This window comes from Aphidius gifuensis, linkage group LG4, assembly GCF_014905175.1.
Source record: "Aphidius gifuensis isolate YNYX2018 linkage group LG4, ASM1490517v1, whole genome shotgun sequence".
Lineage (NCBI taxonomy): Eukaryota > Metazoa > Arthropoda > Insecta > Hymenoptera > Braconidae > Aphidius > Aphidius gifuensis.
Genome location: NC_057791.1, coordinates 17070290 through 17097963, shown reverse-complemented (window position 1 = coordinate 17097963; position 27674 = coordinate 17070290). Strand labels below are relative to the sequence as shown.

At 25.2% G+C, this 27674-nt stretch overlaps 2 protein-coding genes across 5 annotated transcripts in view; one reads left to right on the top strand and one right to left on the bottom strand.

Annotated features, from left to right (window-relative positions):
• LOC122855343 (myb-like protein P) overlaps positions 1 to 27674 on the top strand; it is a 128814-nt gene that overhangs the window by 81426 nt on the left and 19714 nt on the right. For all 3 annotated transcript variants that reach the window (XM_044156633.1, XM_044156635.1, XM_044156634.1), the window contains exon 3: positions 1394 to 1517. In XM_044156633.1, coding sequence (XP_044012568.1) covers positions 1394 to 1517 — 124 coding nt within the window. The remainder of the gene's footprint in view (positions 1 to 1393; positions 1518 to 27674) is intronic.
• LOC122855345 (neprilysin-2-like) lies at positions 13344 to 16556 on the bottom strand. Of its 2 annotated transcripts, XM_044156637.1 has the most exons (6): positions 16467 to 16550; positions 16252 to 16369; positions 14763 to 16166; positions 14445 to 14689; positions 14041 to 14369; positions 13554 to 13905 (listed from the first exon to the last, which is right to left on the bottom strand). In XM_044156637.1, coding segments are annotated over exons 1-6 (2136 nt in total). In that variant the 5' UTR covers positions 16506 to 16550; the 3' UTR covers positions 13554 to 13904. The 2 variants fall into 2 exon arrangements, with proteins under 2 accessions (XP_044012571.1, XP_044012572.1); XM_044156636.1 differs by having other exon boundaries at positions 13344 to 14369; positions 16467 to 16556.

Below are 27674 nucleotides of genomic sequence, written 5' to 3'. Positions count from 1 at the left end.
GACTGTTATTAATGGTATCACACAGATACTATGTTTATATATGTTGACAATTTTGGTGAAATTCTAGATGAAAACATTGGCCACAATGTGGTTCAAATAGAACAACTCGTACAACAAACTTTTTACCCATTCCTTATTTTTTTTTTCTCAACTGTTTTTCTCTGCATTATAATTTTTTTTTTTTAACTTGTTATATAAAATAATATATAGTATTGATTCATTTTTTTTATCAATTTTTTTTTGTCGTGAAATTACTGGTCGACATTGTTTTTTTTTTTTTTTTACTTTTCCCTTTAGATATATTTTCTCGTCTCCTCTTTTTGTTGGTCAGCGACCAGACAAAATGGGATATATCTATTTTTTTTTTTATTTTTGCAATAGAAAATACGTGAGCAGCATAATCATGATAGCAATTGCACTAAAAAGAAACCACATGAATCGTAAATTATATCTGAAAAGTAATTGACTCGATATATATATTTTTTTTAACCATCCCTTATCAAAAAGATATAAATGTAATGATAGTAAAAATAAAAAAGCCATTGATACTCAAACAATTGAAATTTATTATACATCTGACTTTTGTGTTAAATTAGTTGAACATTGTCACAAACAAATAATAAAATAATTAACTTATTATATTATAATAAAAGCGTATCAAATTTTGTTGAGTGGTTTTAACTTTGAAAACAAGTGAATATATATAGTTATGTGAAAAGGATGAAAATGAAGTTAAACAATATACAAAATAAAGAAGAAGTATCATCCATGAGTTTGGTTGTATTATTATGCCAAAGGATGAAACATGGCTATGAGGGTTATTAGTTTACGAGGCAAACTGTAAAGTATCTTTTGCAACAAAGGCCCTCTTACAGTTGATTTTACCTTTAACCAACAACACATTCCTCATGGGCAATCAATATATACAAGAGCTTTTCTCTTTCATCATATAACATGAATATACACTTATACATATACAAATACAATAACTCAATACTAATAAATATATATATATATGAAAGCAAAGTTTATAACCACAATATACAAAACTCTCAACCCACCACAAATGATCCCGTTTCTACTTTACTCATTCCTGTGTTTTATCCCTTTGTCTGGTTGTTACGTTTCTCATCCAAATTTATATATTATTATACCGTAAGGTTTATTTTATATATAACCCCAAAAACAAAACCACAATATCTTTAGTTAATAAACTTGTTTGTTTTATACTTTATCTCACTCTTTTTTTGCTTCCCTATTTTGTATACTCTTTCTCTCTTTTTATTATCATCCCTCTTGCTCAATTTTTTTTATAAATAAGTTTATAATTTACTGTACTAATGTACTTGTTATTTACTGTACTAAATATGTTTTTATTTTTTTCTAATTACAGTCCAAGCAGTACGGCGCTGGGTTCGTTGGATCAACTCAAGGAGTACCTGACAACAGCGGGCACTTGCAAGTGCGGATTAGAGTGTCCGTTTAGACCTGAACAAGTCTTTAATTTTGATCCCAAGGTATGTTTTAATTTAAATAAATTTATTTATTAATTTAAAAATTATTTTTTTTTTTGTTTTTGTTTTTTATATAGAGATTAAATAATAGGGTTACTAATTTACTACGTGATTAATTATATTTTGAAATTTGACAAGGAGTTTATAATTAATTTAAAATTTACTGGGTAATTAGTGTCATGTTCTATTTATTTTTTTTTGATAAGATTGACAAGTTTATATGACACTGATAATCTCTGACTCATTCAGTCATGTGCTCAAGGTACTTAAAGTATATTATGTGTATATAAATAAATTTTTATAAATATGCAGATGACCTAGCATGAGTCTTAACGTGTCATTGAATTATTGATTATTGATTTTTCTTATTGAAGCCCTATAGCGTAATACAAACTCAGAACATTATTGCTCATTGCTTGATGCTTTTTCAATGCATCACTTGACAACCTCAAAGAAGTTTTATATATAGACCTCTAACTTTTATTTTATATATTTTTATTTATTAAATTAACTTGGGGTTATTCATATATGTAATTGAACAACAAGCAAATATAAACGTGTGATTTTTTTTATTTAATATGAGAAAACGTAGAAGGGTTGCCGAAAAAAAAAGTAAATCGTATATCCAGGAAGCACAGCGTTACGGTTTAGAGCCAAAAAAATTTTACCACGGTTAGTGAGAAACCGGAGAATAAGAAAATAAATAATAAAAAATAAAACTTGGATACGCGCGAGAAGAGCGTATAATTGTATGTGCACCTGCTTCTCTATATGTTTTTCGTCTTATTTATTTTCCAAAATAAAATACAAGAGCCAAAAAAAAAAAATAAAAATAAATGACTATATAAAATTGCAATCAGATGCAGCGAAGAAAACAAATAAATATACTAAATTGAAGCTAAATATATATGTGATTTTTTTGAAAAATAGTAACTTGATAAATAATAGATTGTAAATATACAAGTACATATAAATCAGCCTTGCAAATAATTTGCCTATATGTAAATTGAGTATAAAAAATTTGTATGTCTGTCATGAATTTTTAATATTGAACTACGACTTAAGTGATCCCATTTATTCCGACAATTTTAGTCATACAGTTTATGTACATATGCAAAAATACTTGATGATGGGTTTTATATAAAGATAAATAAAAAAAAAAAAAAGGTAGAATTGTAAAACGAGTAGCTCGATGTTTTGTCGCTTCTTCCTTTCAGTTTGATATACATACCACCGATTAAATCAACGAAAATCTGCAATTCAAAGAGTGTCTTGATGGTTAAAACTTGATGGGGAATAAATGAAAAAAAAAATAAATAAATAAACCACCACTTGGCTGACATTGAGTATACAAGTTATTCTGTTTTGCCATTTTAACATTTCGCTTTTACGAACAATGAGAACAATCGTTTGACGAAGCGGCAATGAAATGTCGAGAACTGAAAAAAAAAAATGAACAACGGATAAGAACATTTAAAAGTAACTACAATTTAAATGAAAAAAAATATATAAATAAATAAAACAAAAACAAAAAAAAAAGACAATAAAAATGAACTTTTTTTTTTTGCTCATTTGAAAGTGTGTGTGTATGCGTGTGCAACGATACACTCGTTCTCAAGCCTTAACTCGATTGAATCATTCTTCGTTTATGTATACACAAATATATACATAATGTTTATTATGTTGGCAATCTTCGGTGCTATATCACTTTCAAAGTAGCGATACATATTCAAAAGACGTCTTACACTGTTGGTTGTTGATATTTTCATTTTTTTTTTCTGCCTCATTTTTTAAACTTGGCAAAGTTCTTAAATATACAAAGAGCTTGCAGTCCGATTCACTGACGATGGGCTGTATTTATGAAACCCGCATCGATCATCCACTGCAACTATCGTATTTCTCAATCTTTTTATGAGTTTTATAACTCAACCAGTAAATTAAAATTAAAATATATATAAAAAAAAAAAATAAACAACTGACGAATTGAGTATGTCAAACATAAGTAAAGCTATATATTATATAACTTGAAAAATAAATATAAAAAATCAACAAAAAGTAAATTTTTAATGAAGACATTCTTATGCTTAAATTATTATAAAAAGTACGTCAAGTTTACTTTTTTTTTTTTTTTAAATTAAGTATTATTATTGTTTAACTTTGGTACTACTGTATAGTTTAAAACTATAGAATATCAGAATGTCCATTAAAAAGTTTTATTCAAGTAATGTTAACTTTTTATTTATTTTTATTTTTTTTTCATACAAAAGTAAAAAGCACTTTTCCAATGTAAACTTTGAATGTCAAAATAGAATTACAGTGACCATATTTCTTGTACATATATAACTCAATAAGGCCATGTTTGTTGAAAAGTTTTTTAAAATCTTTAGTGTTCGATCGAGGGTAAGAAACTTGATGGGTATACAGTAAAGTTATTTTTTTTTATTTTTTTATTTCTCCATGAAGAGACTTTCACTTGGATGGACGAGGCCCATCGGGAATTTAAAAAAAAAAAAATGATAAAAAACAACAGCAAACGATATATCTTAAAAGTCTTACGACGAAAAAGACGAAAAAAAAAACTAAAAAAATTAAAAAAAAAAAAGAGAAGATGAATAAAAAGAAGATGAAGAAAAAAATAATAAAAATAAAAAAAAGAAAGTAAAATGAAAGAATAAGAAGAGACGTAATCTTGCAGACGACGTTGAAAAATAAAAAAAATAAAATAAAATAAAAAATATCAAGTTGAACGACAGCATTGGGCGTCGAAAGTTTTGGCACGAAGAGAAGCAATCGGATCAGTGAAAAGTGTGTGCGACAGAAGGGAATAGAAAAGTGGTTTGGCAAGGGTAAAACTACGTCAACGACGATTGAGAAACGTAAGAGTGAGTTTTTTATTTTTTTATTTGACGAAAAGTCTTAAAGTAAGAAAGGGGTTGAAAAGTCGAACGACCCCTTTTGTAATTGTACAAGGGGTTGGCACTATGTCCAAAGAAGAAATGAAGCAATCAATGAAGTGGGTAGTAGAGAGCTTTTAAACTTTCTGACGTGGACATTGAAACGGGCTTACTATTATTATTATTTTATTTTATTTTTTTTGATTTCTCTTACATTTATAATACCCTTTCAAGTTTGGAATTTAAAACACATATATATCTTTTACTTGAAAATAAAAAAAAATAGGGATGAAAATAAGTAAAGATAAAATACTTTCTATAAAAATTTCCAATCACGTGCAAAGTGAATCAAAATGAAATAAATATATATATATATATACAACAAAGTAAAAGAAATATAAAAAAGAAGTGAATTGAAGTTGAAATAAACTTGATCTCTAATTGCAGTGTTTTATAAATTTATGAAAGCAGATTTACCGATAATAAAGGCTCGGCTTACTTCAAATTGAATTCACTGGTTCTTGAGTATGTGTGTATACCCAGGAGAGAATATTAATATTCCAATAGCAACACAAAAATATATATATAATATATATCCGTATACAAAGCAATATAAAAGCTAACATTGACTTTGGTATTCCCTTTCGAATTCACCACTTTCGATAATTCTATGGGATAATTTGATATTTTTTTTTTTTTTGAAATCATGAACATGCTGGAATCTTAACAAATTGAATTTCACTTAATAAAAATCGTATCGTCCGATTATCAGATATCTCTTTAGTATCTCTTTCTTTTTCTTATTCTTTTTAATTTTTATTATTTTATTATGCTATCTCACTTTCATGTTCATTGGATCTTTTCGTTTTCTGCTATCGCCTTGGGACATAAACCCCCATTTTTTTTTTTTAAATTTTTTTTCTTGTTTTCATCTTTTCCATTCATTTTTGTTTTTTTTTATTTACCTTTCTACTGTTCTTCTTCTACTTCTTCTTCTCGTTCGTCTTTTCTCAATATACCTTCATACCACATATTGTATATTCCTTTTGTTTTCTTTTTTTTTTTTATTTATTCATTTATTTATTTTTATACTTTATTCTTTACTCATTTACCTTTAGCTTACTCTCAACTCTCTGCCAGTCGTGAACTCAGGACGTATAAATTTATCGCGCTCATTAAGTTGAATTATGGCATCGGGTATGTTCAAAGTTTATAAACCTTAATGCGACCACGTTCAAATTCTGAATAAGGATCGAGTCGGTGAGACTTCATACAACACATACTCTGTGTATTTGACTCTTTCACTTGAAGGTAAACGTGTTCAAAAAGAATCGTTAAGTCCATAAAGGGGGGTGACAAGGGAGAAAAAAAGGATAATAGGTGGGAAGGTGGCAGCAGTCCATCGTGTGTGACCTCGTGTAATTTATTTGATGAAAATAATCAAACACGTAATGCATCATACACAAAAGCTTTCAATCAAATTTCATATATCAAAATAATTTTAAACGTATATATTTTTAATAATAATAAACCAAAAAAAAACAATATAATAATAAATTTTATTCTAAAAATTTTTGTAGTGGTTAAGATTAAATATAATCTACAGAATAATTGTATACGATTTCATGATTTTAATCTTGAGCTTGCATACCAAAAGCTTGGGGTCTTAAGTGTGATGTGATTTTTTATTTTTATTTTTTCTATTTTACTAAAAAGAGAGAGTATAAGTTTTGGGATTGGCTCAAGTTTGTCGAGTCTGATGTTGGTTTTTGAGTAAGAAAGAGGAAAATAACTTGGGTTAAAATGTGGACAACATGCTGGGGTTGAATATCATAGAGTATGAGGTAGCAAAATAATGGTGTAAAAGGGGAAAAGGAAGATCTAAGTCAGACGAGGTGAAAGCACTGCTGGGGACACTTGAGGTGAATGTTTTGCGAATGGTCGGTAGATGTCTGGTTTGCTCGAGGCTGATATCGACCTGGTATTCTGGAGCCGTCGACCTTCCCACCCTTCTTAATCTCCCTTCCATAGCATCTTTTCTTCTACCCCTTTTTTATCCTCAGTATATATATTTGAAAGAATCTTTTATTCTTTTTTTTTTTGTTTATATTTCTTGGCATTTCTCTATTTATCTATGTCTTCTCTCATTGTGTTGAAACACACCTCTGTAAAATCTTTCCTAACACCCACTCTCTCCCTCTTCTTCCCCCTTTCTTTTTTTTCCCTCCCTATATTCACCCCATCGAGTCAATCCTCTACACCAACGTTCTTGATCCGACGTTTGTTTTTCTTCTATACTTATTTTACTGTCTACGATTTTTGTCTCACTTTACACCAACCTGCAATACTCACCCCCTCAATATAAGCTTCACTGGTTTGAGCTTTTGTATCTATATACATCTCTGTCCTTTATCTATTGTTTGTTCTTTTTTTTTTTTTATACTTTATTCTTTATTCTATCTGTTGTAAAAAGAATTTATACCAGAAAATTTTACACTCACATTGAGAAAAATACAAAATCCTTTTTTCTTTTACAGTTCTCTTGGTTTAATTTTTTTTCATTTTTGTTTTTCGAGCTTTTTCTGCAGTTTTTCGTTGCATCCAAGCTTGCTATTCTTTTATTTTATTTTTTTGAACCCTATTATTATATATACTCCAACACTCTTCTCTGTGTTTTGCAATTTCTCTTGTCTTTTTGTTTTATAAAAAGAAAATATAAGGTACATCTTCAATCGGGCAACTTGTCTGTTACAATACAATTCAAACAACTCGAATTCGTATATAAACTTGCTTTAAATTTGTTTTTTCTCTCTTTCTTTTCCTTTTCTCATCAACAACGATACAATATCCGGCAAGTTTACTCTCACGTAATCGTATATACAACAAATTTTAACAGTCAAGTTTCTGTGAGAAGTAAATTTGTTCAATGCACACGTTGAAAATATATATATATGCATATAAGTTGTGACTGGGATTTACGATCGTAAGGAAATGAGAACGTTCAAACAAAGTTTCCTATATATATTACAGTAAACATGCTACATTGGCAAAAGGCATGAACTAATTATATCTATGAAAATTTAAAATTATTAAGTTAACCTATTTAAATAAATAAAATTTAATTTTAATAAGTAGAAATTTTTTTTTCTATATTTTTATATCAAAGTTATAATATTTTATTCAATTTTTCATTCACTTGATTTTCAAGCACATAACTTTAACAACCATAAAATACCAAATCCTTTTTTTATTTTTATTCTTTTTGTAAATAAAAAAGTAGTTTTGAAAATCTTTACAAACCCACACACGTTTATTTTTTAGACAGGCCACACAACGATTTCATCCTTCTTCACATAAATCAATCCAAAATTCATGCCCTCTCAACTTTTCATAAACCCATTATGTATATTTTAAAGTTTAAAAATTTTTCCCGCGTTAAATACAACGATTCAGTTGAATTGAGTTTCAACGATGAGAGAAAAGTTGAATCCCTTGGTTTTTCACTACTCGAGATAATTTACGATGGTTTTTGTAAATGTAGATATGTAAAATAAAGAAAAAAAAAAAAGAAGGGTAGTTTTGTGTGTGGTCAAATGAGAACGGAGGGTGTGTAAAACAATGAAACAGAAAAACAGATATTCTCATAGACGACCCAGCAAAAAGACAAAGATAATGCAAAAAAAAAAAAAGAAGAAATTAATTTATTTTCAAAAAAAAAAAAAGGACCAGAATGTTGAAACAGTAACAGTATGCTTCCGCTGTGAAATATAATTCCCTCTACATTTACGGTTGGATAATCCTCGTTCGTTGCTACATGAAAACTTATTAAATTCAACACTAATGTATCTCTGTGTGTGTGTTTTTAGTCGTCGTCCATTGTTATAAATGCATTGGTATATGTACCAGGGTATATCTTGGACTGCTCTACTTCACCATGCATCCATGACAAGAGCAATTACATTTTTAAATTACGTTACACAATATTAAGCTGCTTGTCTCTATTTTTCTTTTACCCTCTAACCTATTTTTTTTTCTTTTATTTTTTTTTGTGTGTATATAAACTATTTTATTTTATTCAATTTTATTTTTCAACCCTATAAATGCCAACTTGCACTATGTCTCTCATTCCAATTTTATTTTTTCACCCATTTTTCATTATTGTCAAATAAAACTCTTGTCCAGTAAACAGACAATCTCATTTATTCACTAATTTTTTTTTATACATTTTTTTTTCTGCAATTCATTTTTACTAAAAATTTTTTATCTCTTTTTTTTTTTTATCTTGTGACATGACCCGGAAGTTACTCGTATATAATAATAATAATAATGCATGAAAAAAAAAAGAGTCATGCATAAGAATCACGGGATGTGCTCGAATGATGGGGTATATTTTACTGGCTGTGGGTAAAAAAAATAAAAAAATAAAAAATCATATACATGTGTATGTACATGTAAAAAAACAAAGCCACCCTTACCAATGTGTAATAAATCGTTGTAAGAGAAGTCACGTTGGTATTTTCTCGAGCTATTCAATTTGCGGGTGTTTTGGTGAGGTACATAGCTTTTGGCGTCAGAGTACCATGAGACCGACACGGGACAAATGATTTTACGCTACTGTGGCTTTTGTCCTCGTAGACGTCGGATACAGTATGTTTAAAATTGGGGGAGTTTTGTTGAAAGGGGATAAAAATAGATAAAGATAAAATTATTGGATATATATTTTAAAGTGAGTAAAAGAGAGATGTACATGTCAGGTGAATGGAAATGACATATCTTACGCTTGGATAAAATTATTAAATTTTATATATTGCAAAATATTTTTTCTATCTTTTTGAAAGACTATATGATGATACAAAATTTTAGGGTAAAAATAAAATGATGATATTGACATGAAAAAAAAAAAATAAACAAAATAAACAATAAATAAATTTTAAATATATAAATAAATTTATAAAGTTTTAGTATTAAGTTAGTTGGCATAAATGATATTATAAAGATGATATAGCAACCTGGATAAATAAACTCAGTATGATGAATTTCCGTGGCAGACCAATGAAAGACCTGAGGTCAAACGCCTTCGTTATGCGCGTCTGCACTTGTAGGTAATATAGTATCATACTTACTAGCATATCACATGTATGTATATTTGTATAAGATTAATTTATGTGTTGGTAAATGTACATACAGCATCTGTGAGCATAAAAATTAAAAATTAAAATTACGAGAAAGACGAGCGTCGACGGACAAGTACCATAAGTAAACTCAGTTAAACTACTACAGTGGCTTCAAAACTTTAGCTTCAAATTTCCTCGCAATATTAATGTTATCTCTTGTTTTTTTTTTTTTATCTCATCAAATTTTATACATATTTAATTTTTTTCTTCATGATTTTAAAATATAACACAATTTTTTTTAATTTTTTAAGGTTAAAAATAAATTTAAAACTTACAAGTAAATATAATTATAAATTAAAAAAAAAATTTTTATTTAAAATCAGCGTTGTTATAAAAAGGTTCGGGTAATTCAAGTAGATAGGGTACTTTATGATCAGACAAGATAAAAATGATAATATATTTATTTTGTAAATGGAAAAATGAAAAAAAAAAAAAAGCTATTTACTTGAGTTATTGACTGTAGACGAAAATAAACTGACAGTGCAATATAAATAGTTGATAAAAAATATTTAAAAAAATAAAATGTAGACTATGCAAATATTTTAACACTTTTATAAAGAAATATTATAGAAAAAAATTGCTGACAGGGATGAAAAATAAAATAACCACTAACACCAACCCTAAAAGTAATACGAATTTATACCTTCTACAATATTGAAGAATATTTCAATATATATATTTTATTTTTTTTCACACATTCAAGTTAGTCCATTGTGCCCATCAGGAAATATATATTTCTGTTGCCGATTTATTTTTTATAAAAATATTGTATACATATTCTACATTCAAGGAAAAAACTTTTCCGTTTGCAAAACCTATACTCTTTTTTTATTTTATTTTTCTTCTTCTTATTTTTATTTATTTATTTTTTTCATTCAACGAATGTTGATATATATACATAGCAATCTTTTTCTCGTTCTTCTCCAGCAATGGTCGAGCAGTTTTTCTTATTGAATATATATATCATTTTTTTTTTCTATTTACAAAGATATACAACGAGTAACAAAACACGTATATAGATATACAATATTCAAATAGAAAATCCATTTTATTTATTCCATACGAAAGTTATTTTTTTTTATTATTATTTACCTTCTGTATATAAAACGTCTTTCCAACTTTACCTTTCATTTTACTCCAATGAAATTACATCTAAAAAAGGCTATGAAAAATAAAAAAAAAAAAAACAATCAAACAAATTTTTTATATGAAAAATAAAGTATGCATAAATTTGTTTATTTATTTTTTTAATTCACAATTTAAAATGTTTTAAATATTACTATTATTTACTTGAAAAAAAAATTGATTCTGAATGATAATCAAAGTATATTATTTAAAAAAATAAACAAAAAATTATTTGTAAATTTTTCAAGGCTTTTTTTTAAATTTTTGACGTTGATATTTTATTATTTATACAAACTAGAAGCTGATATTATGAAATTTTTGAAGAAATCATTTTTTTTCCCCATTATCTTCATTTATCCCTTAACCTTCTCTTGTAATTATTTTTATATAATCGGCCCTTTATCTAACTTAAGAAAAATCAATTCTCAAAAAAATCCTAGTAATACCAAATTTATATTTGAACCTACCCCAATCTGTCCCTTACCGATCGCGTAGAAAATTACAAAAAAAATCCAACATTATCTTTATTCATTCTTCAACTACCTCCCGTAAATATTTTTATATAATCGGCCCTTTATCTAACTTAAAAAAAATTATTTCCTAAAAAATTCTCAGTAAAAACTAGGATGGTTATTTAAACAAAGAAGTAATAAGATATTAAGTGCATTTTATTTGACAAATTTATTAGAATAAACGTGACAATTTTAGACGTACATATTTAAATTATAAATATGCACCTGTGTATTATCTTGTCAATGTATTAAAATATACACTATGTACGTTAAACAATATGTGGTTTAACTGAGTAACATAAATCCAAATGGTTTAAAATAATTTATATACTATACATGAATGTAAATAAATATTCCTTGTCTGTTTGTGTGTTTATAAAGTGTATTTGAAATTCAAGTACACACAATTTTAATGTTTTTAAAAAAACTACATTAATCTAGAAGCTTTCATGCCACATTTAATTAAACTCTAGAGAATATATATACTCAATCAGTAAATAATAAATTAGAGATCATTACTTATTCAAAATAATCAACACTCTCAACATCCACTTTTATATTTTAATAATTCAATTATTTGATGATTAATCAACTGACACTATCAATTTATAATAATTGAATTTTTAAATAATAATTAATAACAATTAATAAATTAAAAAATATAAAATTATAATTTATTTATTTATTTATTACAAAATTAAATATTATATATATTATTTAATGAATAAATTTATAATTTTTGCTACACTTTTATATTATAATAAAGTTAAAGAAAAAAGAAAAAAATTTTATTCCGGAATATATTAATCTTGTGTCTTGTGAAAGATAATGAGCAAAGTGTTACAAGAAAAGCAAGATATCGTCGTTTGTGTTGAATGTCATTAATTAACTTGTGCAATTACGTGAAGATTAATTACAAAGTGAGGGAGTAAAGCAGAAAGAAAGAAAGACAGATGAAAATAGAGAGGGAGCGAGAAAATTTGCTATCAGCAAGGTGGTATATATACATTGAAATAGGTCGTTGTCGTTGTTGAGATAACTTGTCGTGATATTCGTTCGACCTTTGGGCATAATCACATTCCCCTCATCCCTCTTTAATTTACTGTTATTATAAAAGACCCATGAAATCGTGTCAATTGATGCTTCACAAGTCATTTGAGATTATTAACCCCTATGGAACTATTACATGATTTATATAAAATATCATTAATTATATTAACATGCATAAATTTATTTATTTATTTTTTATTATCATCTTTCATAAGCAATCACTACAATTATAAATTAACATATTAATTATTTATAATAATATTAATAAATTTACAATATCAATTTTCTTTTTAAAATATAATTATTGTGTAATTAAAAATAATTATTTATTTATTAAATAATACAATGACAATTATATCTATTATTTTTATTTCAATTTTATTATCTTGTTTTAATTTTAATTTATTTATTTTGTTTCAGGTAAGTCAAGTGAATTTTATCAGAGCGCAATTAATTAGTGGTAGCAAAGCGTCGGTAAGTTCAATCAATTTTCATTGAATTAAATTTCAATTTGTATATATATGTGTTTAACTTTTCATATAAAAAATCTCTCCGTAAATTCAATACTCAATTAACAATATATTTTTCATTTTAATTATCATATTTTTTTTTAGTTTTAATTTGTATTTATTTATTTTTTTCATTTGAATATTTGGTTGATTATTGGAAGGATGTGGTAAAGCTATTACGAATTCACATACGAGTGTTACAGGGCGTATGGTAAAGCCATATTGGAAGCGCCGGATGGTTATTGCATCAAGATAGATATCCCATTCAGATTTCAGACCCGTTCTCAATGCATATTAGAACGATTCACGCTCCGGAACTGAACTGAATACGATATTAGAGCCCACACGGCACACGTTTACAATATTATATATATATATTGTACAGTAGACTAGACAGATTCGAACGTCTCGCTTCCAATTTACCCTCATTCCCTTTACACCATGTTCTCGCTTTGGTAGATACACTATCATGTAATGCAACAGACATTGCAAGCAATATATAAACACTATATATATTTCAATGATTATATGTCTTAACTTACCATCACATGCATCAATACTTCTATTTACATTTTTTATTTGAAAAAAATACAATTTAATCAGAATTTAATTTTAAAAAAAATTGATAAATAAATTTATACATTTTAATATAATTTTAATTAATTTTATTTTATGAAAATTTTTCAAATTGTTTCATTTTATTTATGCTCATAAACAGTAGTGCTTTTTTAAATTTTTTTTTATTCATGTACATGGAAAAAAAAAAAATGACAGATAAATAATAAATTTTAATTATATTTTTTTAAGTAGAATTTTAAATAATTAAATTTTTAAATTTGACAAAGTGCATGTGCATGTATTCTGGCATATTAAATTTATGGATAAATAGAATGTGTCAAATAGAATATTGGTGACATGTCCGGATATATGAGTATGCCTCGAGTAAATCGAATGGTCGGATACTATAGTTTATATCGATCGTATATTTCATCCAAATTTGTGTGGTACAGCATCAAACTCACCAAGTTATTCTATCTCTCTCAGTGCTTAATTACTGTCCGATTGATTTATCCATAATCGTGGAATTTCTATTTCACAAAATGACAGGCCTTAATGAGCCATCATGTCTGTCAATAGTAATAATTTATTTAATAATAAAAAATTAATCTTTTTATATTCCTTTTTAATCTACAGTGCAGTAATTATTTTTTTTATGTAACTATTTATTAATTATTTTACGTTGAAAAAATGAACAACATTACCAAATGGTACATTTTATTTTTGGATTCATTATTGAGCCTTCTTGGCATTTAAAATCTTTTGAAAATTCTTGTATATTTGAAAGTGGTCCATTGACTCGAAATTGAGCTGGACTATATGCATCAGATGATACAATGTATTTTAGTATTTCAATTCGATCCTTGGAGCATGATGAACTTGCTAATGATATCCAAAACATTTGTGATTGAGTAAAGCTCAATAATTTTTTATCAAGTTTATTATCCTTTAGCCAGTCTTGATAAGCCAAGTAGGCTACTTTTGTCCCTCCAATATCAGCTATATTTTCAACCAATGAATTTGATCCATTTAACTGTGAAAAAAACAATAACAAATTATATATTTTATTGTGATTTTAAATTTTATAATTTAATCAATTTTATTTTACATTCATGTTGACTTCTTTGACCGTATAATTTCCATATTGATCAATAATACATTGTGCTTTTTTAATATAATTATCATTTCCCATTTTCGATTGCCAATTTAGTACATTTTTACTTGCATAACAATTTTTAATATCAAATGTATGCATCATTTCGTGTCCTATTATTTTTCCAATTCCACCGTAATTCATGTATTGCGGTAATTCATTATCGAAAAATTCACCTTGAAGAATTCCAGCTGGAATAACTGAAAAATAAATTTATTAAATTTAAATTATTATATTCGATTATAGTAAATTATAAATTATTTTTTAACTCACTTATTTTATTAATACTTGGATCGTAAAATGAATTAACGGTTATTGTCATTTTTGCAAAATCTTCCCATCCATTTTCATTTTGTCTCAATAAATTCCAGCTAGTTTTATCATTAAATAATTTTATACATAAAATTGTATCTATAAAATTATTATTTTCATTGAATTTTAAATCTTTATAATATTCATTTAATTTTTCATCATCAAATAGTTCATCTGGATAGACAAGATCACTTGTCATTGTTCTAATTTTATTTTGTGCATTTTTCTTGGTCTCATCGTCCATCCAGTTTGAATTTTCTACTTGTTTAGAAAATCTATTGCCAATTGTTTTGACCATACTGTTAATATTTTCTTTAATATTTTTGCTGACATAATTACGAGCATACAAAGCACTTGCAATAATGGGAATATGTTCATTAAGAATATTTGTACATTGAATCCATCTAGCTAAAGTTGTCTTTCTACCTCTTTGAATTTCTTGGATTTTATCACTCATGAATCTGGCATTGTCTTGAATAAAATACCAAATTACAAAATTAGCCAGATCTCTTTTTGGTGTTTTATTTATTAACCCATCAAGCTTTGTAAAAAATACTGGATTATTTACAATTATTATCTCGTTATCATTTACTGTTGTATTTGAATATTGTAAATAATAATTTATAATTTCCTCCCATGGAAAATATGAATACTTTAGTTTTAATTCTCCTAAAGTCATTGGATTATACAGCAAACTTTTATTTTGATATTCTTTTGAAGGACGAGTTAATTTAACCAATTCAATTTCAAATTCAAGTGCTTTTTTTAATTCTTCTTCAGTATCATCTCGTTTATTGGCACCCATTGCAATTGACATATTAATCATTGAATTAAAATAATTAATTACTTTTTCATTTTTTAAACCTTCAATTAAAAATCTTCGTGCAATTTCTGATGAAAATTCATTTAAATGAACATGCTTTGTCATATTTTCATAATCATCTTTTATTTCAAATTTAAAAAAAGTTGTTAACCAATAATTATTTTCATTTATTTTTAAAATTGTATTTTTCCAATCAAATAATATTTCATTCCATTGATTGTTTTTAAGAACAGGCCATCCTCCAATTTGATCGACATATTTTAATAAAGTATCTTCACCAAGTTTATTGATGGCAACTGTGTCCATGCATGTCCTGTACAAATGTCGTGTAAATTTAAATGGCTCAGGCTCTTTTACCATACTTGGTTTGTTTAAAATTTTATCTAACTGTCCATTAAGTTTGTATGATATTTCTCGTAAACTGCTTATTCCAATTTTGTCGTCCGGTATCACTGTTGTGTTGATAAAATTACCACAAACATAGTGATAAAAATCGTCACAAGGATCAACACTTTTATTCATTTTCATATCGATATTTTGAGCTAAATAAAAAATAGTAATAATGATGATAAATAATTTTTTTTTTAGTTTATTATTAAGTTGTATAAATAATATTTATTTTATTACCAGCGATTATGCAAGCAGGTGTTGTACAAACATCATTTTTATCTGTTGAAATTCGATCAATGCTTTTGTCTATTGCCACGTCTTCAACATCAATTTGTTCACATGAACGAAATGAAAGCTATAAATATTATTAATCAATTTGACGATTTAAAAAAATAAATATATTTATTGAAAATTAATTTTAATTTAATCAAAAAATGTTTTTGTGGTCTTACTTGATAAATTAACACTAGCAAAAATGTTCTTCTGATCATCTTCGATTTTTTTTTTTATCCACCACGTCTTATGGTATGACAACGTTGACTCGTGATTTTATAAAATTCACTTGACTTTATATATCTTGTCGGAAATAATAAAAAAAAATATAATCTATTTTTATTTACAAAACAACAAGTTTTATTTGAGGAAATATTTTTAATGTTGCACGATTCTTACATTTTTATAGCATAATAATCTTCAAGAATGCAAAAAAAATATAAAAGTCTGGATTATCTATTACTTGAAAAGAAAAAAAGCATTGTAGTTATACGAAAAAAAAAAAAAAAAACAAATATGATAAAATTGAATTTATGTTGTTTTGAATTTTTAAAACGGTGTTGATTTGATTTCTTTTATTTTCAAGGTTAAAAATAAAAAATTCGAATGATTATTAGTTTGTTGAAAAAAAAAAAAATTATTGCATGACAAAATATATTTAAAACAACTTAATAATATGATTTTAAAAATTCACAAATTAATTGAACATCCAAAGTATTTTTTTTTTTCATTAAAAATTATTTATTTTTTACAAATTTGATTCTCATCAACCTTCAACTTAACCCTGAAATTTATTTGTCATTAATATGCATTTCATTAAAAAATCAAGTAATCTATATTTAGAAATGCTGAAAGAATTTTTTTTTACATTTATTTTTACTCATTATTATTCACTTTGTGACGAGAAGAATATTTTAAACGTCAAAAAGAACAGTCTGTTCTTGACACGCGTCTTTTCCAAAATATTTTTTTCCTTATTTTCTTCATCTGTCGGGTATCAGTATAAATTCTCTATATTTATAATGAGAAAAACAGAAAAAAAAAAAATAAATATATAAAATCAAAATAAAATGTCAGCATGTACGAAGACACTGTCATACAATAATAATCAAAAAATTTCTCTTTTACTTTGCTCTACTCATTTGTCATTCCGACTTTTCCAAATATACAAATATTACTGTTGTAACAACTTGGCTTAGTGTCAACCAGACATGCCTAAATATTCAAATTTATCAAACAATTTAATTTTATTAATAATTTAAAATATACTTTTTATTATAAAAAAAAAAATAAAATACATTTCAACTTTTATATTATAATTTAAAAAAATATAAAAATAATTTGTAAATTATGATATAAAATTTACATTTCTCATTTTAATTAATTAAATTTTTTAATTTTATCGTAAAATATAAAATTATGTTATTAATATTTTATGCAATTAATATTTAGTATAGAGATAATTAAAGTTGAATTGGCAGGTGGTAAAATTCGATCAATATCTATGTCTATATTGAGTACAAGTAATTCGCATTTACTGTCTTAATTGAATTGATGTTGATATACATGTATAATATAAATTGGACTTGTTCAACGTATATATACTTGTTAATAGAGTGAGATAGATAAAAGAGACAAGGTTGAATTTTGAAGCACCCGATTAGCTTGGTTATCAACATAGGTGGTTTCCGTAAATCCTATAATTCGTTCACCACTTTGTTTATAAATCAATCTTCATCAATACACTATACTAACACTTAACAAAAAAAAAATATATATATATTTATAATTTAACATAATTTGTAATTAGTTAAATTATTTTCAACGTAATTATCAAACAAAATATTAAATCAATGTTTTATTTAACTTATTTCATTATCTTTGATGAAAAAAAAAATTAAATTCTTGCTAATGGATTTTTTAAATGATTGATGATTAATAAAACGTAAATAATTTGTCTATTTTAATTAACTTACCATTAAAATAATTATTATTCATTTATCAAAATGATTATTATTTATTAATTAGCTTTTTGAATACCTTAATTATCGATAAATTATTTTAAAAAATTATCTTTTTTTTTTTTATTTTAAAAATAGTAAATGTACAAGTAATATAAAAATAATAAAAATATGACAAGATGAAAGAGTATAAAATTAATAAATTAAATATGAAGGGTAATGTATATATATATATAAAATCATTGGTCTATGTACAAAGGGGTTGCTGACACGGATGTGCCAGTTGTGCTGTTGCTTCACTCATGGCAAAGCTCTCGACGCGTGCTCATACACGCAACTAACACGGTTAAACATACATCCTCAAAACATGTATCTTTCATTCTTTACTTTTATTTTTATATATTTTATATCTCAGCCACTTGAAACATTGCTAAAATATTGCACTAAGTATATATTCAACCAAAGTATCAGCAACTGAAAAAAAACTTATTTATTTGCTTTTTAAATTCATTTAAAAAATCAAAATTTTATTCAATGATTATTTTTGTATATACTTGAAAATGTTTAGATGAAAATTATGGCATTAATATTATTGGTCAATTAATTATCAATTTATTATAAATATTATTTTAATTTAATTTTTTTTTCATTTTTCTTTGGGTATATTCATTTGATTTATTTACAAAAGGAAAAAAGGAGAGAGGGAATTGAGTAAACATTAATTATTTGTAATTATTTATGTAAATTAATAATCATTAAATTTTTGAAATAATAAAGTTAAGCCAATGAGAAAATAAGCAAGACGTGTGAATTAAAAGGGGTCGAGTTGAGCGCCACTATGACTGCATTCCACTGTGCTGTATAGCCCGTTTGTGCATCTCTTGATGCTTCTCGTGCACACGTGTACACGTTAACACACGGTTATTCGAAGCTGGAATAAATATATATACATACATACAATAAAAGTACAGCGGCGAAACCGTGTCTCAGAATCACCCGTCAGAAATCTTTTTGTGTATACCCTTTTTCTTTTTTACTTTTTCTCTTCTTCATCATCATCATCATCTTGATTTTTTATTTTTTTTTACTCATCTTATAACGCTCACGTACTTTTTATGTGTGGACATCGATCGAGAGAGTGTATACATATATACCAAGTGTACTTTTAAACATAGTTTACTCTACTTTTGTGTCATGATTTAGTTTTATCTATTTTTAATTTTACAACATTTATATCATTTAACTTAACATCCTGTTATTTACATCATATAAAATATTAAATTTATATTTAATTTTTAATCATATATTCATTTTTGTTTATCATATTTTTATCTTACTGGTAGAACAAAAAAAAAAAAGATAAGGAAATTATAATTAAATAGTAGTTGTATATTAAATATTTTTGATATAAATATAATTGTTGTATTAAAAGTTAAAATTAAATTGAAGTTTATGTATAAAATATTATACAGTATATCAAAATCAGTATAATGCAGTGAGTAAAACCGTTAAAGATAATCGCATTTATTTTAAACATTCAACATTGAAGTTGGCGTGTACGTTCAATTAGCCTCAGTTGGTATTATTCCATTGCTTGCTGAATTTGGACTTGAAGCACTTACGCAGATTGAGCTCCCTCAGGGATGAGATAGTCGTTTTCATGTGAAAACATACATATGATTCATTGCAAATTCACGAGTACAAACTATCTTCTCTATATAAATATATTTTATTATTATTTTTATTCGTTTTATCCTCGTTATAATACTCATGAATGTTAACATGAAAATCTCATTTTCATTTTCATAATAATAAACTTTTTTTTTTTATATTTACAAATTTAAAGTTATGTAAAAAGTAATTATACATATAAAAAATTTAAAATATGTATTCTTTTAACATTATAAATATAACTATTAAAAAATTTTTTTTTAATTATAATAATAATATTATTATTTAAAAAAAAAATAAAAAAATTATATGCATATTTTATTTTGGCATTATTTTCATATTTTTTTATATTTTTATAAATGCAATTTTAAAATAATAGCAATGATAATAATTTTTTTATTTTTTTCAAATAAAATAATGTATTTTATTTTTTATTTATTTATAATATACATAATATGTGCATATTTTTAAATTTTTTAATATTATATTTGCCACCTTTTACGATGTTTCTTGTTGAATTGTTTATTTTTTTTTTTATTATATTGTGTATGTATATGTATTTTTTTTTTTTTGAATTCCTTTGCTCACGCTTTTACAGCGTTGTTACTTGAATTCATCCAAAGAAACTTCACTCGTTCGTGCGTGACTCAAGGTCATCGTATTCACGAAGAATCAAGTACACCATCCTCCCCTGTCTTTTCATCTTTATTTCTATAAGATTATGCTTTTTTTTTCACGTTGGGAGATTCATTGCTTTGGGTATATATCGGCGCCGTCAATTATTCCTTTTTCAGTGTGTCCAAAGGCATTATGGCATTCATAATAATGTGATATTATTACCCCACGCACATTACAAACCATATCATTAATAAAATATATAAAAAAAATGTAAATAAATTATTTGTTCGATAAAGAATTAAATTAAAATAAAGTACACATAAAGAAATAAATAAATTATATATATATATCTATTGAAAATGAAACAAATATTGAAGAGATAATAAATAAATAAAGAAATTTTTTTTAAATAAAAAAAAACAAAATTCGATTTAAAACGCGAAAGTTGCTCTTTTATGTTACACGGATTTTTATCTTATGGCAGTGAGTTATTTACGGCTGGACGATTGCTATCGCATTTTTTGGACGCATATATAAGTCTTGTACTTGGATGCAATACACTGGCCCAATTTTTTTAAAAAAACTCGATACACACTGAAAAATAAAATTTATAAATTTATCCTATCAAATCGCGTGTGCACAAATAATTTTGGTTAACTTAATTTAAATTAAAAATATTTATACTGTCAAGATTTTATACCCTTGATAAAATTATTAATTTATTTATTTTTATTATAATACACACTTAAGTCTTTGAGATAAAAATTAAAAATATTTTTTCATTTAAAATCACAATTTTGTGATATTTTTTTTTTTACATTATATGAATTTTTATTTATCATGATTACCAATTTTGTGGTAAAATAAAATTATCCAAATGACGAGAATTAAAATTTTTTTTTGCTTCATCACAAATACACATATTATGTTCCCCTCTGTCTGGCATTTAAATGTCATTATATGACTTGCAAAAAAAAAAATATAGAATCACTATATATGAGCATGTTTCACATATGGCATTCTCAAGTTTTATACAACTTTAATGCTCTATTAAATTTAATTTCTCAATTATATTTGATTTATCTCGTATCTGATTACATCGGTGTTTGTCCAGTTAATTATTAATCATTTTTATTTTCAAATTGAATTGTGTATCTTCATTTGATTTATTATCATTTAAAAAAAAAAGCTATATTTTTTTTCCTTATTATATTTTAAATAAAAATATAATATATCAATGCATGTATAATTAACCAGTATAATTTAAAGAATGATACTAAATTTAAAAAAAAAAAAGTCTTTTTTTTGCAAATACTTGAATGTGATCACATGCAATTTGTGTGTGCGAGTAAGAATATTTATGAAAGTGAATTATGAGAGAACATGTGGATATGCACAAGTGTGGATATTGGAATGTGTTTTGTTCGTTGTATGACTATAAATTTAGATGAACAACAAGGAAGAAAAGGGCCAAGTACTGGGAGGGTGGGAGGTAGATGAAAAGGAATAAACAACGAGTGTCATTGGCCGTTTGTAAGCATGATAGAATGATGGAATTCATGGGATGCACAGAATCAGATTGTTATTAGCACGTTCGCGCATAACTTGAATTCAACGATGCGTGTGGCACGTCGATTTGTGATTGTGCAAATGTATATACGCACGCGACGATATTAACAGTCATTTTTATACTTGTTAAATTTATTTATCATGTAATGTCTAAACAAATTATTTTTTTAATTGAAATATCTTTTTTTTTTTTTTTTTATTTTATTTATTCATTGACAGCAATTGAACATATAATTATGATAAATGTCTTTATTATATATCTACATATTGCGCAGTCTCATCACTCGATAAAAGAGAAACTAAATTTAAAAAAAATAAAATTTAACATGATAAATAAATTAATAATTAACATGAAAGTGAAAGTTTATAAAATTGATTTTTTTTTTTTTTTCATTTTTCATTATTATATTTTAAATTTATATTATAAATCATTTTTTAAATTTTTATTTTATTTCTTGAATAGTAATATATTTTAAACAAAAAAAAGTTTATTTTGTTCAAGTTATGCAACAAAAATTTTACTGACTTTTTTGTTCTTTTCTTGTTATTTTCTTTTATATATTTTCTTTTTTGTTTGACAAAAATGAAATCTCGTCTATTATTTTTGTTGTTATTGTTTTTTTTTTGTTTTATTTGTGTACCATTGACTTTTGAAATTTACAACGCCCCCAGGGAAATTCCGTTGGCATACCCCTCATTTTCGTGTGTAAAAAAAAATCATTATTATTCATTAGTCATACTAATTGCAGCTAAACTATTCTGTTGAAATAAACTATTACGCTTGTATAGATATCACATTTACACAATATAAATGTATATGCATGTTGAAAATTGCCTGAGGATATATTTTATTCACCTCGTTTTGCTTATCTACGCGCTCAAGTGTGTAATACATGATTTAAAAGATTCATTTGTTTCACATTAGTTTGATTAGTTTATTAAACGATATTATGATTAATTAATTATTTAAAAAATAATTTATAAAATAACACATAAATACAAATCATTTGAATGAAATTAATTTAAAATATAATTCATTTCATTTATTTATTTTTTGGTTATTTATTTAATGTAATTGAAAAATAAAAAAAAATAATATGACCCCATCAACACACTGTTTTATACGATATCTACAAAAAACCCATTTGAAATAAAATTAAAACAGAAAAGAAGGGTTAAATTAATTTGATTTCCATTCGTTGGTATGGATATGTAGACTCCCGGTAAAATGGTTAACTCTGTGTGGTGTATGTATATATTGTCGAAATGGAAAATACGCTCTGCACAATCCGGACGACGAAACACCTTTTTTTTTTTTATTTAAACCAACCCATTTTATGTTTTTTAATTTTATTTTCTTGTTTTGTTTCACTCGTATAATTTTTTTTTTTTATTATTATATGATTCTCTATTTTTTTTTTTTCATTGTGCAGTTTGCCTGGCAACGAGAAATTTTAACACAAGTAGCAGGTAGAATAAAATTTACTTGGTTGAGAATTTTATTCAACCAACGCTCTGTTTAACATCAATTAATTAATTCGAAATAGAATCTTTTTTTTTTTTTTTTTGTATTTTCTTTTTTATTTATTGCATTTATGTAATAGATATAAATGTAAAAAAAAAATTTATTTATTTATTCATTTGAATTTATTAAAACTAATTTTTATATATATAGATATACACATTTTTTTTTTCTTTTAAATAATAAAAATCAATTTTTGTGTTGAATGATATTTATTGAATTCGAGTGGAATGACATTTCAAGGATTTTCTCAAGGGATTGTAACAAACGCGAGTACCGGCTGTCGTCGGCTTTTATCTTTTCAAAGTATATATATATATAAAAGAAAATAAAAAATATATAGATTTTAAAATAAAAGTAAATAAAAGTGCAAAAAATAATATATAAAAAATAAAAAAAAATTTAAAATAAAGTTTAAAAGATACTGAAGAAGTATCTTGTTTGATATTGATCATTCAAGGATTTTTATCATTTCAACAAACATGAACGACAACAACTTGAATCAACATCATTTCTCATACATGTGAGTCCGGTTTTTCGGACATCTGGGTAATGTAGTTTCTTGCCAATCAACTATCATGAAATAATTCAAAAATTACTGCACAAAATAAACGCCATTTGTGCTTTTTTTTTAGTTTTTATTATTTACTCTTTTACTATTTTTTTTTTTTACGGCTGATGGAATTTAATTAGATCGAAAAAGTCTACTTTGTTTTGGCTTTTTTGCTATTCATCATCAGAACAAATTGACGGCTTCTCGACCTCCACTGTTCGCACATATCCATTTTTTTTTATTTTTTATATATTTTTCATTCTATCAGTTTTTTTTTTTATTCAACATTGTTAATTTATATTTTTTTTTTAATTTCATTTATTGCACTGAATTTTTTATTTCATCGTAAATAGATTATAATTTATTTTAGTAGAAAATTCCATACTAGTAAGACTCAATAAAAATGATAAATATATTTTTTATTTTTTGATAAGCTTTATTATAATATTTTATATAATTAAAAAAAATTATTTAAAATATTTATTTTATTATTTATTACACTCAAGGCGTTGTTGATGGTGTATTATAATTTTTTAATTTTTATTTTAATATATTTTTTCTGACATTGGCCAACGCACTGCTTAACCGTCACTCTCTCACGGATTTATGGTGTACCACTCGAGTCTCTCTTGCGGTCACATAATGCACATTGCATGACGTTGTCACAAGATACGACAACGCATTTTCGGTACTAACGAGTAAAACCGTTTTAATTTACCAACTGAATTTATGTTCTCACGTTGCATTTTCATTGTGTTGCAAAATTATTTTATAAAAATGAACAAAAAAAAAAAAGCATTTTACATTATTAATATTTTTTACATGATTTATTGCTTTAATATAATAACGGTATAAAAAATATAAATCAAAATGACATTTATAAATTCAGTAAAATAATGATTTTTATTTACTAATTTTATTTATCATTTATAATCCAGTTTTATATATTTTTTTATTTATTTTTTATGTAACCTGTATTGATTTTACCCGCATTCATTGTGTCATCAATTTATTTTTATTTTTTAATTTAAAATTTTTTTCAATATAAAAAAAAACATGAACGTTTTAAATTTATCTTAATTGTATTGAAGAAATTTACAGTAACAATAAATTTCATCATACATGTATGAGCATTATAGCCAAAAAGTTAATACATCAAGTAAAAATTTTTTTTGCCAAGTGTAGATAATACAAAATCGTTGAAGCGTAGGAATAAAATTGTAATGTATATATACATTTATCAAAAAACATACTTGGCGGAACATTACAGACATTATTAATGAGAAATCATAAAACAACGTGGCACATATATTCTACTTCCAGTTCTTTAAATATATATATATTTTTTAAAACAATTTATTCATGTTATTCAAAAGAAAAAAAAGCTTCTTTATTCATGATATTATACTCAGTTTAACTCACCTATATTATCATTCAAAACAACTTTTTATTTTTTCCCATTATATGTTAAACATATATTGCAAAATAACGAGTGTAACCATCATAACATTCATCTAAATTATCACATCTTTTAAATTTAACAACTAAAAATCATGCAAGTGTATATTAAAATTTTAATAATGATAAAATATCATAACTAACTAATGACATTATTTAATATATTTTTGTGTGATTTAAAAAAATAATAAATAAATAATATACAGTTTAACTTGATGAATATAAATTTACGATGAAAGTAATAAAGCTTCAGCATAAATCGATTTACGATAAGTAGCAATTGATTACTGAGTTAAATATACGACCAGAAAATTAAGCCGAAACATATTTGTATATAAAATAAATTTTAAAAACATGTCTCGTAAAAATCATGACAAATGTTTTGTTTTTTTTTTTTTTAATTCTTTTTTTATGTAGCAAGAAATTACCACGTTATCCAAATGCCAAACATACATGACTTTGAGCTTAATTAAGAAATAGATTTGTTTTGATTTATGTCTCACTTTTTTCTTCATTGTTATTTTATTTTTTTTTCTTTTATTTTTCACCCCCGCATTGTGTGTGTCTTAATCTTCTTTGGTGATAAATTTTATTCCTTTTTTTTTACTATCTCAATAACGGTATTCTTTAAAAAGCTATAATCATCAAAATAATAATGACAGTGTTAAGATAAATTTTCATTATAACACAAAAATTACAGTAAACAATCATTACATCGTTATAAACCTCAAACTACCCTTACATAAAACAATCAAATAAAAAAAAAAAAAGCTCGTTAATATAAAAAAATTCACATAAACTTTATTATGAATTTTAAATTTTAAAACTCATTATTATAAAATCATTTTAATGACAATCATATAACAATTAATTTTATAATTTTATTGCCACTTAAATTTGTTTTTTTTTTTTTTTTAATTTATCAAGCCAATTATTTTATTGATGGTTAACAGACTATATAAAATTCACAATGTGTATTCCAAGCTTTTATCTATGTCAAGAAAAAGAGAGGAAAAGAAAAAAGTTAATTTAGTATAAACTCGTACGTCTGACCAATCGTTGACCAATACTACTTGGATTTCATTAAAACTTTATTTTATTTTTTGAATTACTTTTTCATGATTGTAATTTAACAAGGGCTGTTGCTTCAGAGGCAAGGGATCAAGCCAAAGACCAAAGTTGCCTTGAAACATCGTGAAAGAGGGTGGGTGGGTGGGTGGAAGAGTGAGAGAAGTCAATAAGTCATTTGCAAGGTACGTGGTTATCCTCAACCTGGTGAACGGATCAAGGGCCGTCCTGCATCGATCATGAAATTCACAAGCATGGTCACACTACAGTAAAATTCCTTTGCTGCTCACGATGCCTTGATGGCCAATTACGACTCTGACCGTTTTGACTTTCTCACTCTTTTTTTTTTTTTGTTTATTTTAATATTTTTTTTTTTTGTACCTTCTTTTTTCTCTGACCGTTTTCTTTTACACTGTACGGATAATATACAACAGCAAATTATCGCATTTCATAAATCGTTGAGTATCCACTGTTGCCAGAAAAAAATTTAAAAAAAAAAAATTTAATACTTTATACTCTCTTGAGAGTATAAAAGTACACGAAACTGGGAATGAAATTGTGCACAGAAATAAAAATAAATAAATGAAATAAAAAAATGAAATAAAATGCACCCGGAAGACAAGCAATTTAATTTGATACTCTGAGCAAAAGCGACTGAGTATATATTGTGCCACCAAGTTTTGTTGCTCTTTATATACTTTTCATCGTTCTTCTATATTTATCTCAATTTTATATATTATTTTTTTAAAATAATATTATTTAAGTTTTTTTCAAAAAATTGCACTCTCACAGTTGCATTGCTAATGGAACAGAATTGTGGATACTAATGAATTAAACATTTATGTTGAAATTGAGTTTATCAAAATGCAAATAATATAAGAAAAGACGAAAACATATTGTATATTATATAAATGAAGATAAAAAAAAGGATGATTATGAAAATATTTAAATTTTATTCTCTCTTTTT

Bases quoted from the DNA above. Each gene is read 5' to 3' on its own strand.
- LOC122855345 (XM_044156636.1), bottom strand. From the start codon at position 16,505: ATGATCAGAAGAACATTTTTGCTAGTGTTAATTTATCAA. The intron at 16,167-16,251 runs GTAATAAAATAA...TTTTTTATTTAG, and splicing joins ACCTGCTTGCATAATCGCTG to CTCAAAATATCGATATGAAA. The intron at 14,370-14,444 runs GTAAAATAAAAT...TTTTTTTCACAG, and splicing joins TCAAAGAAGTCAACATGAAT to TTAAATGGATCAAATTCATT.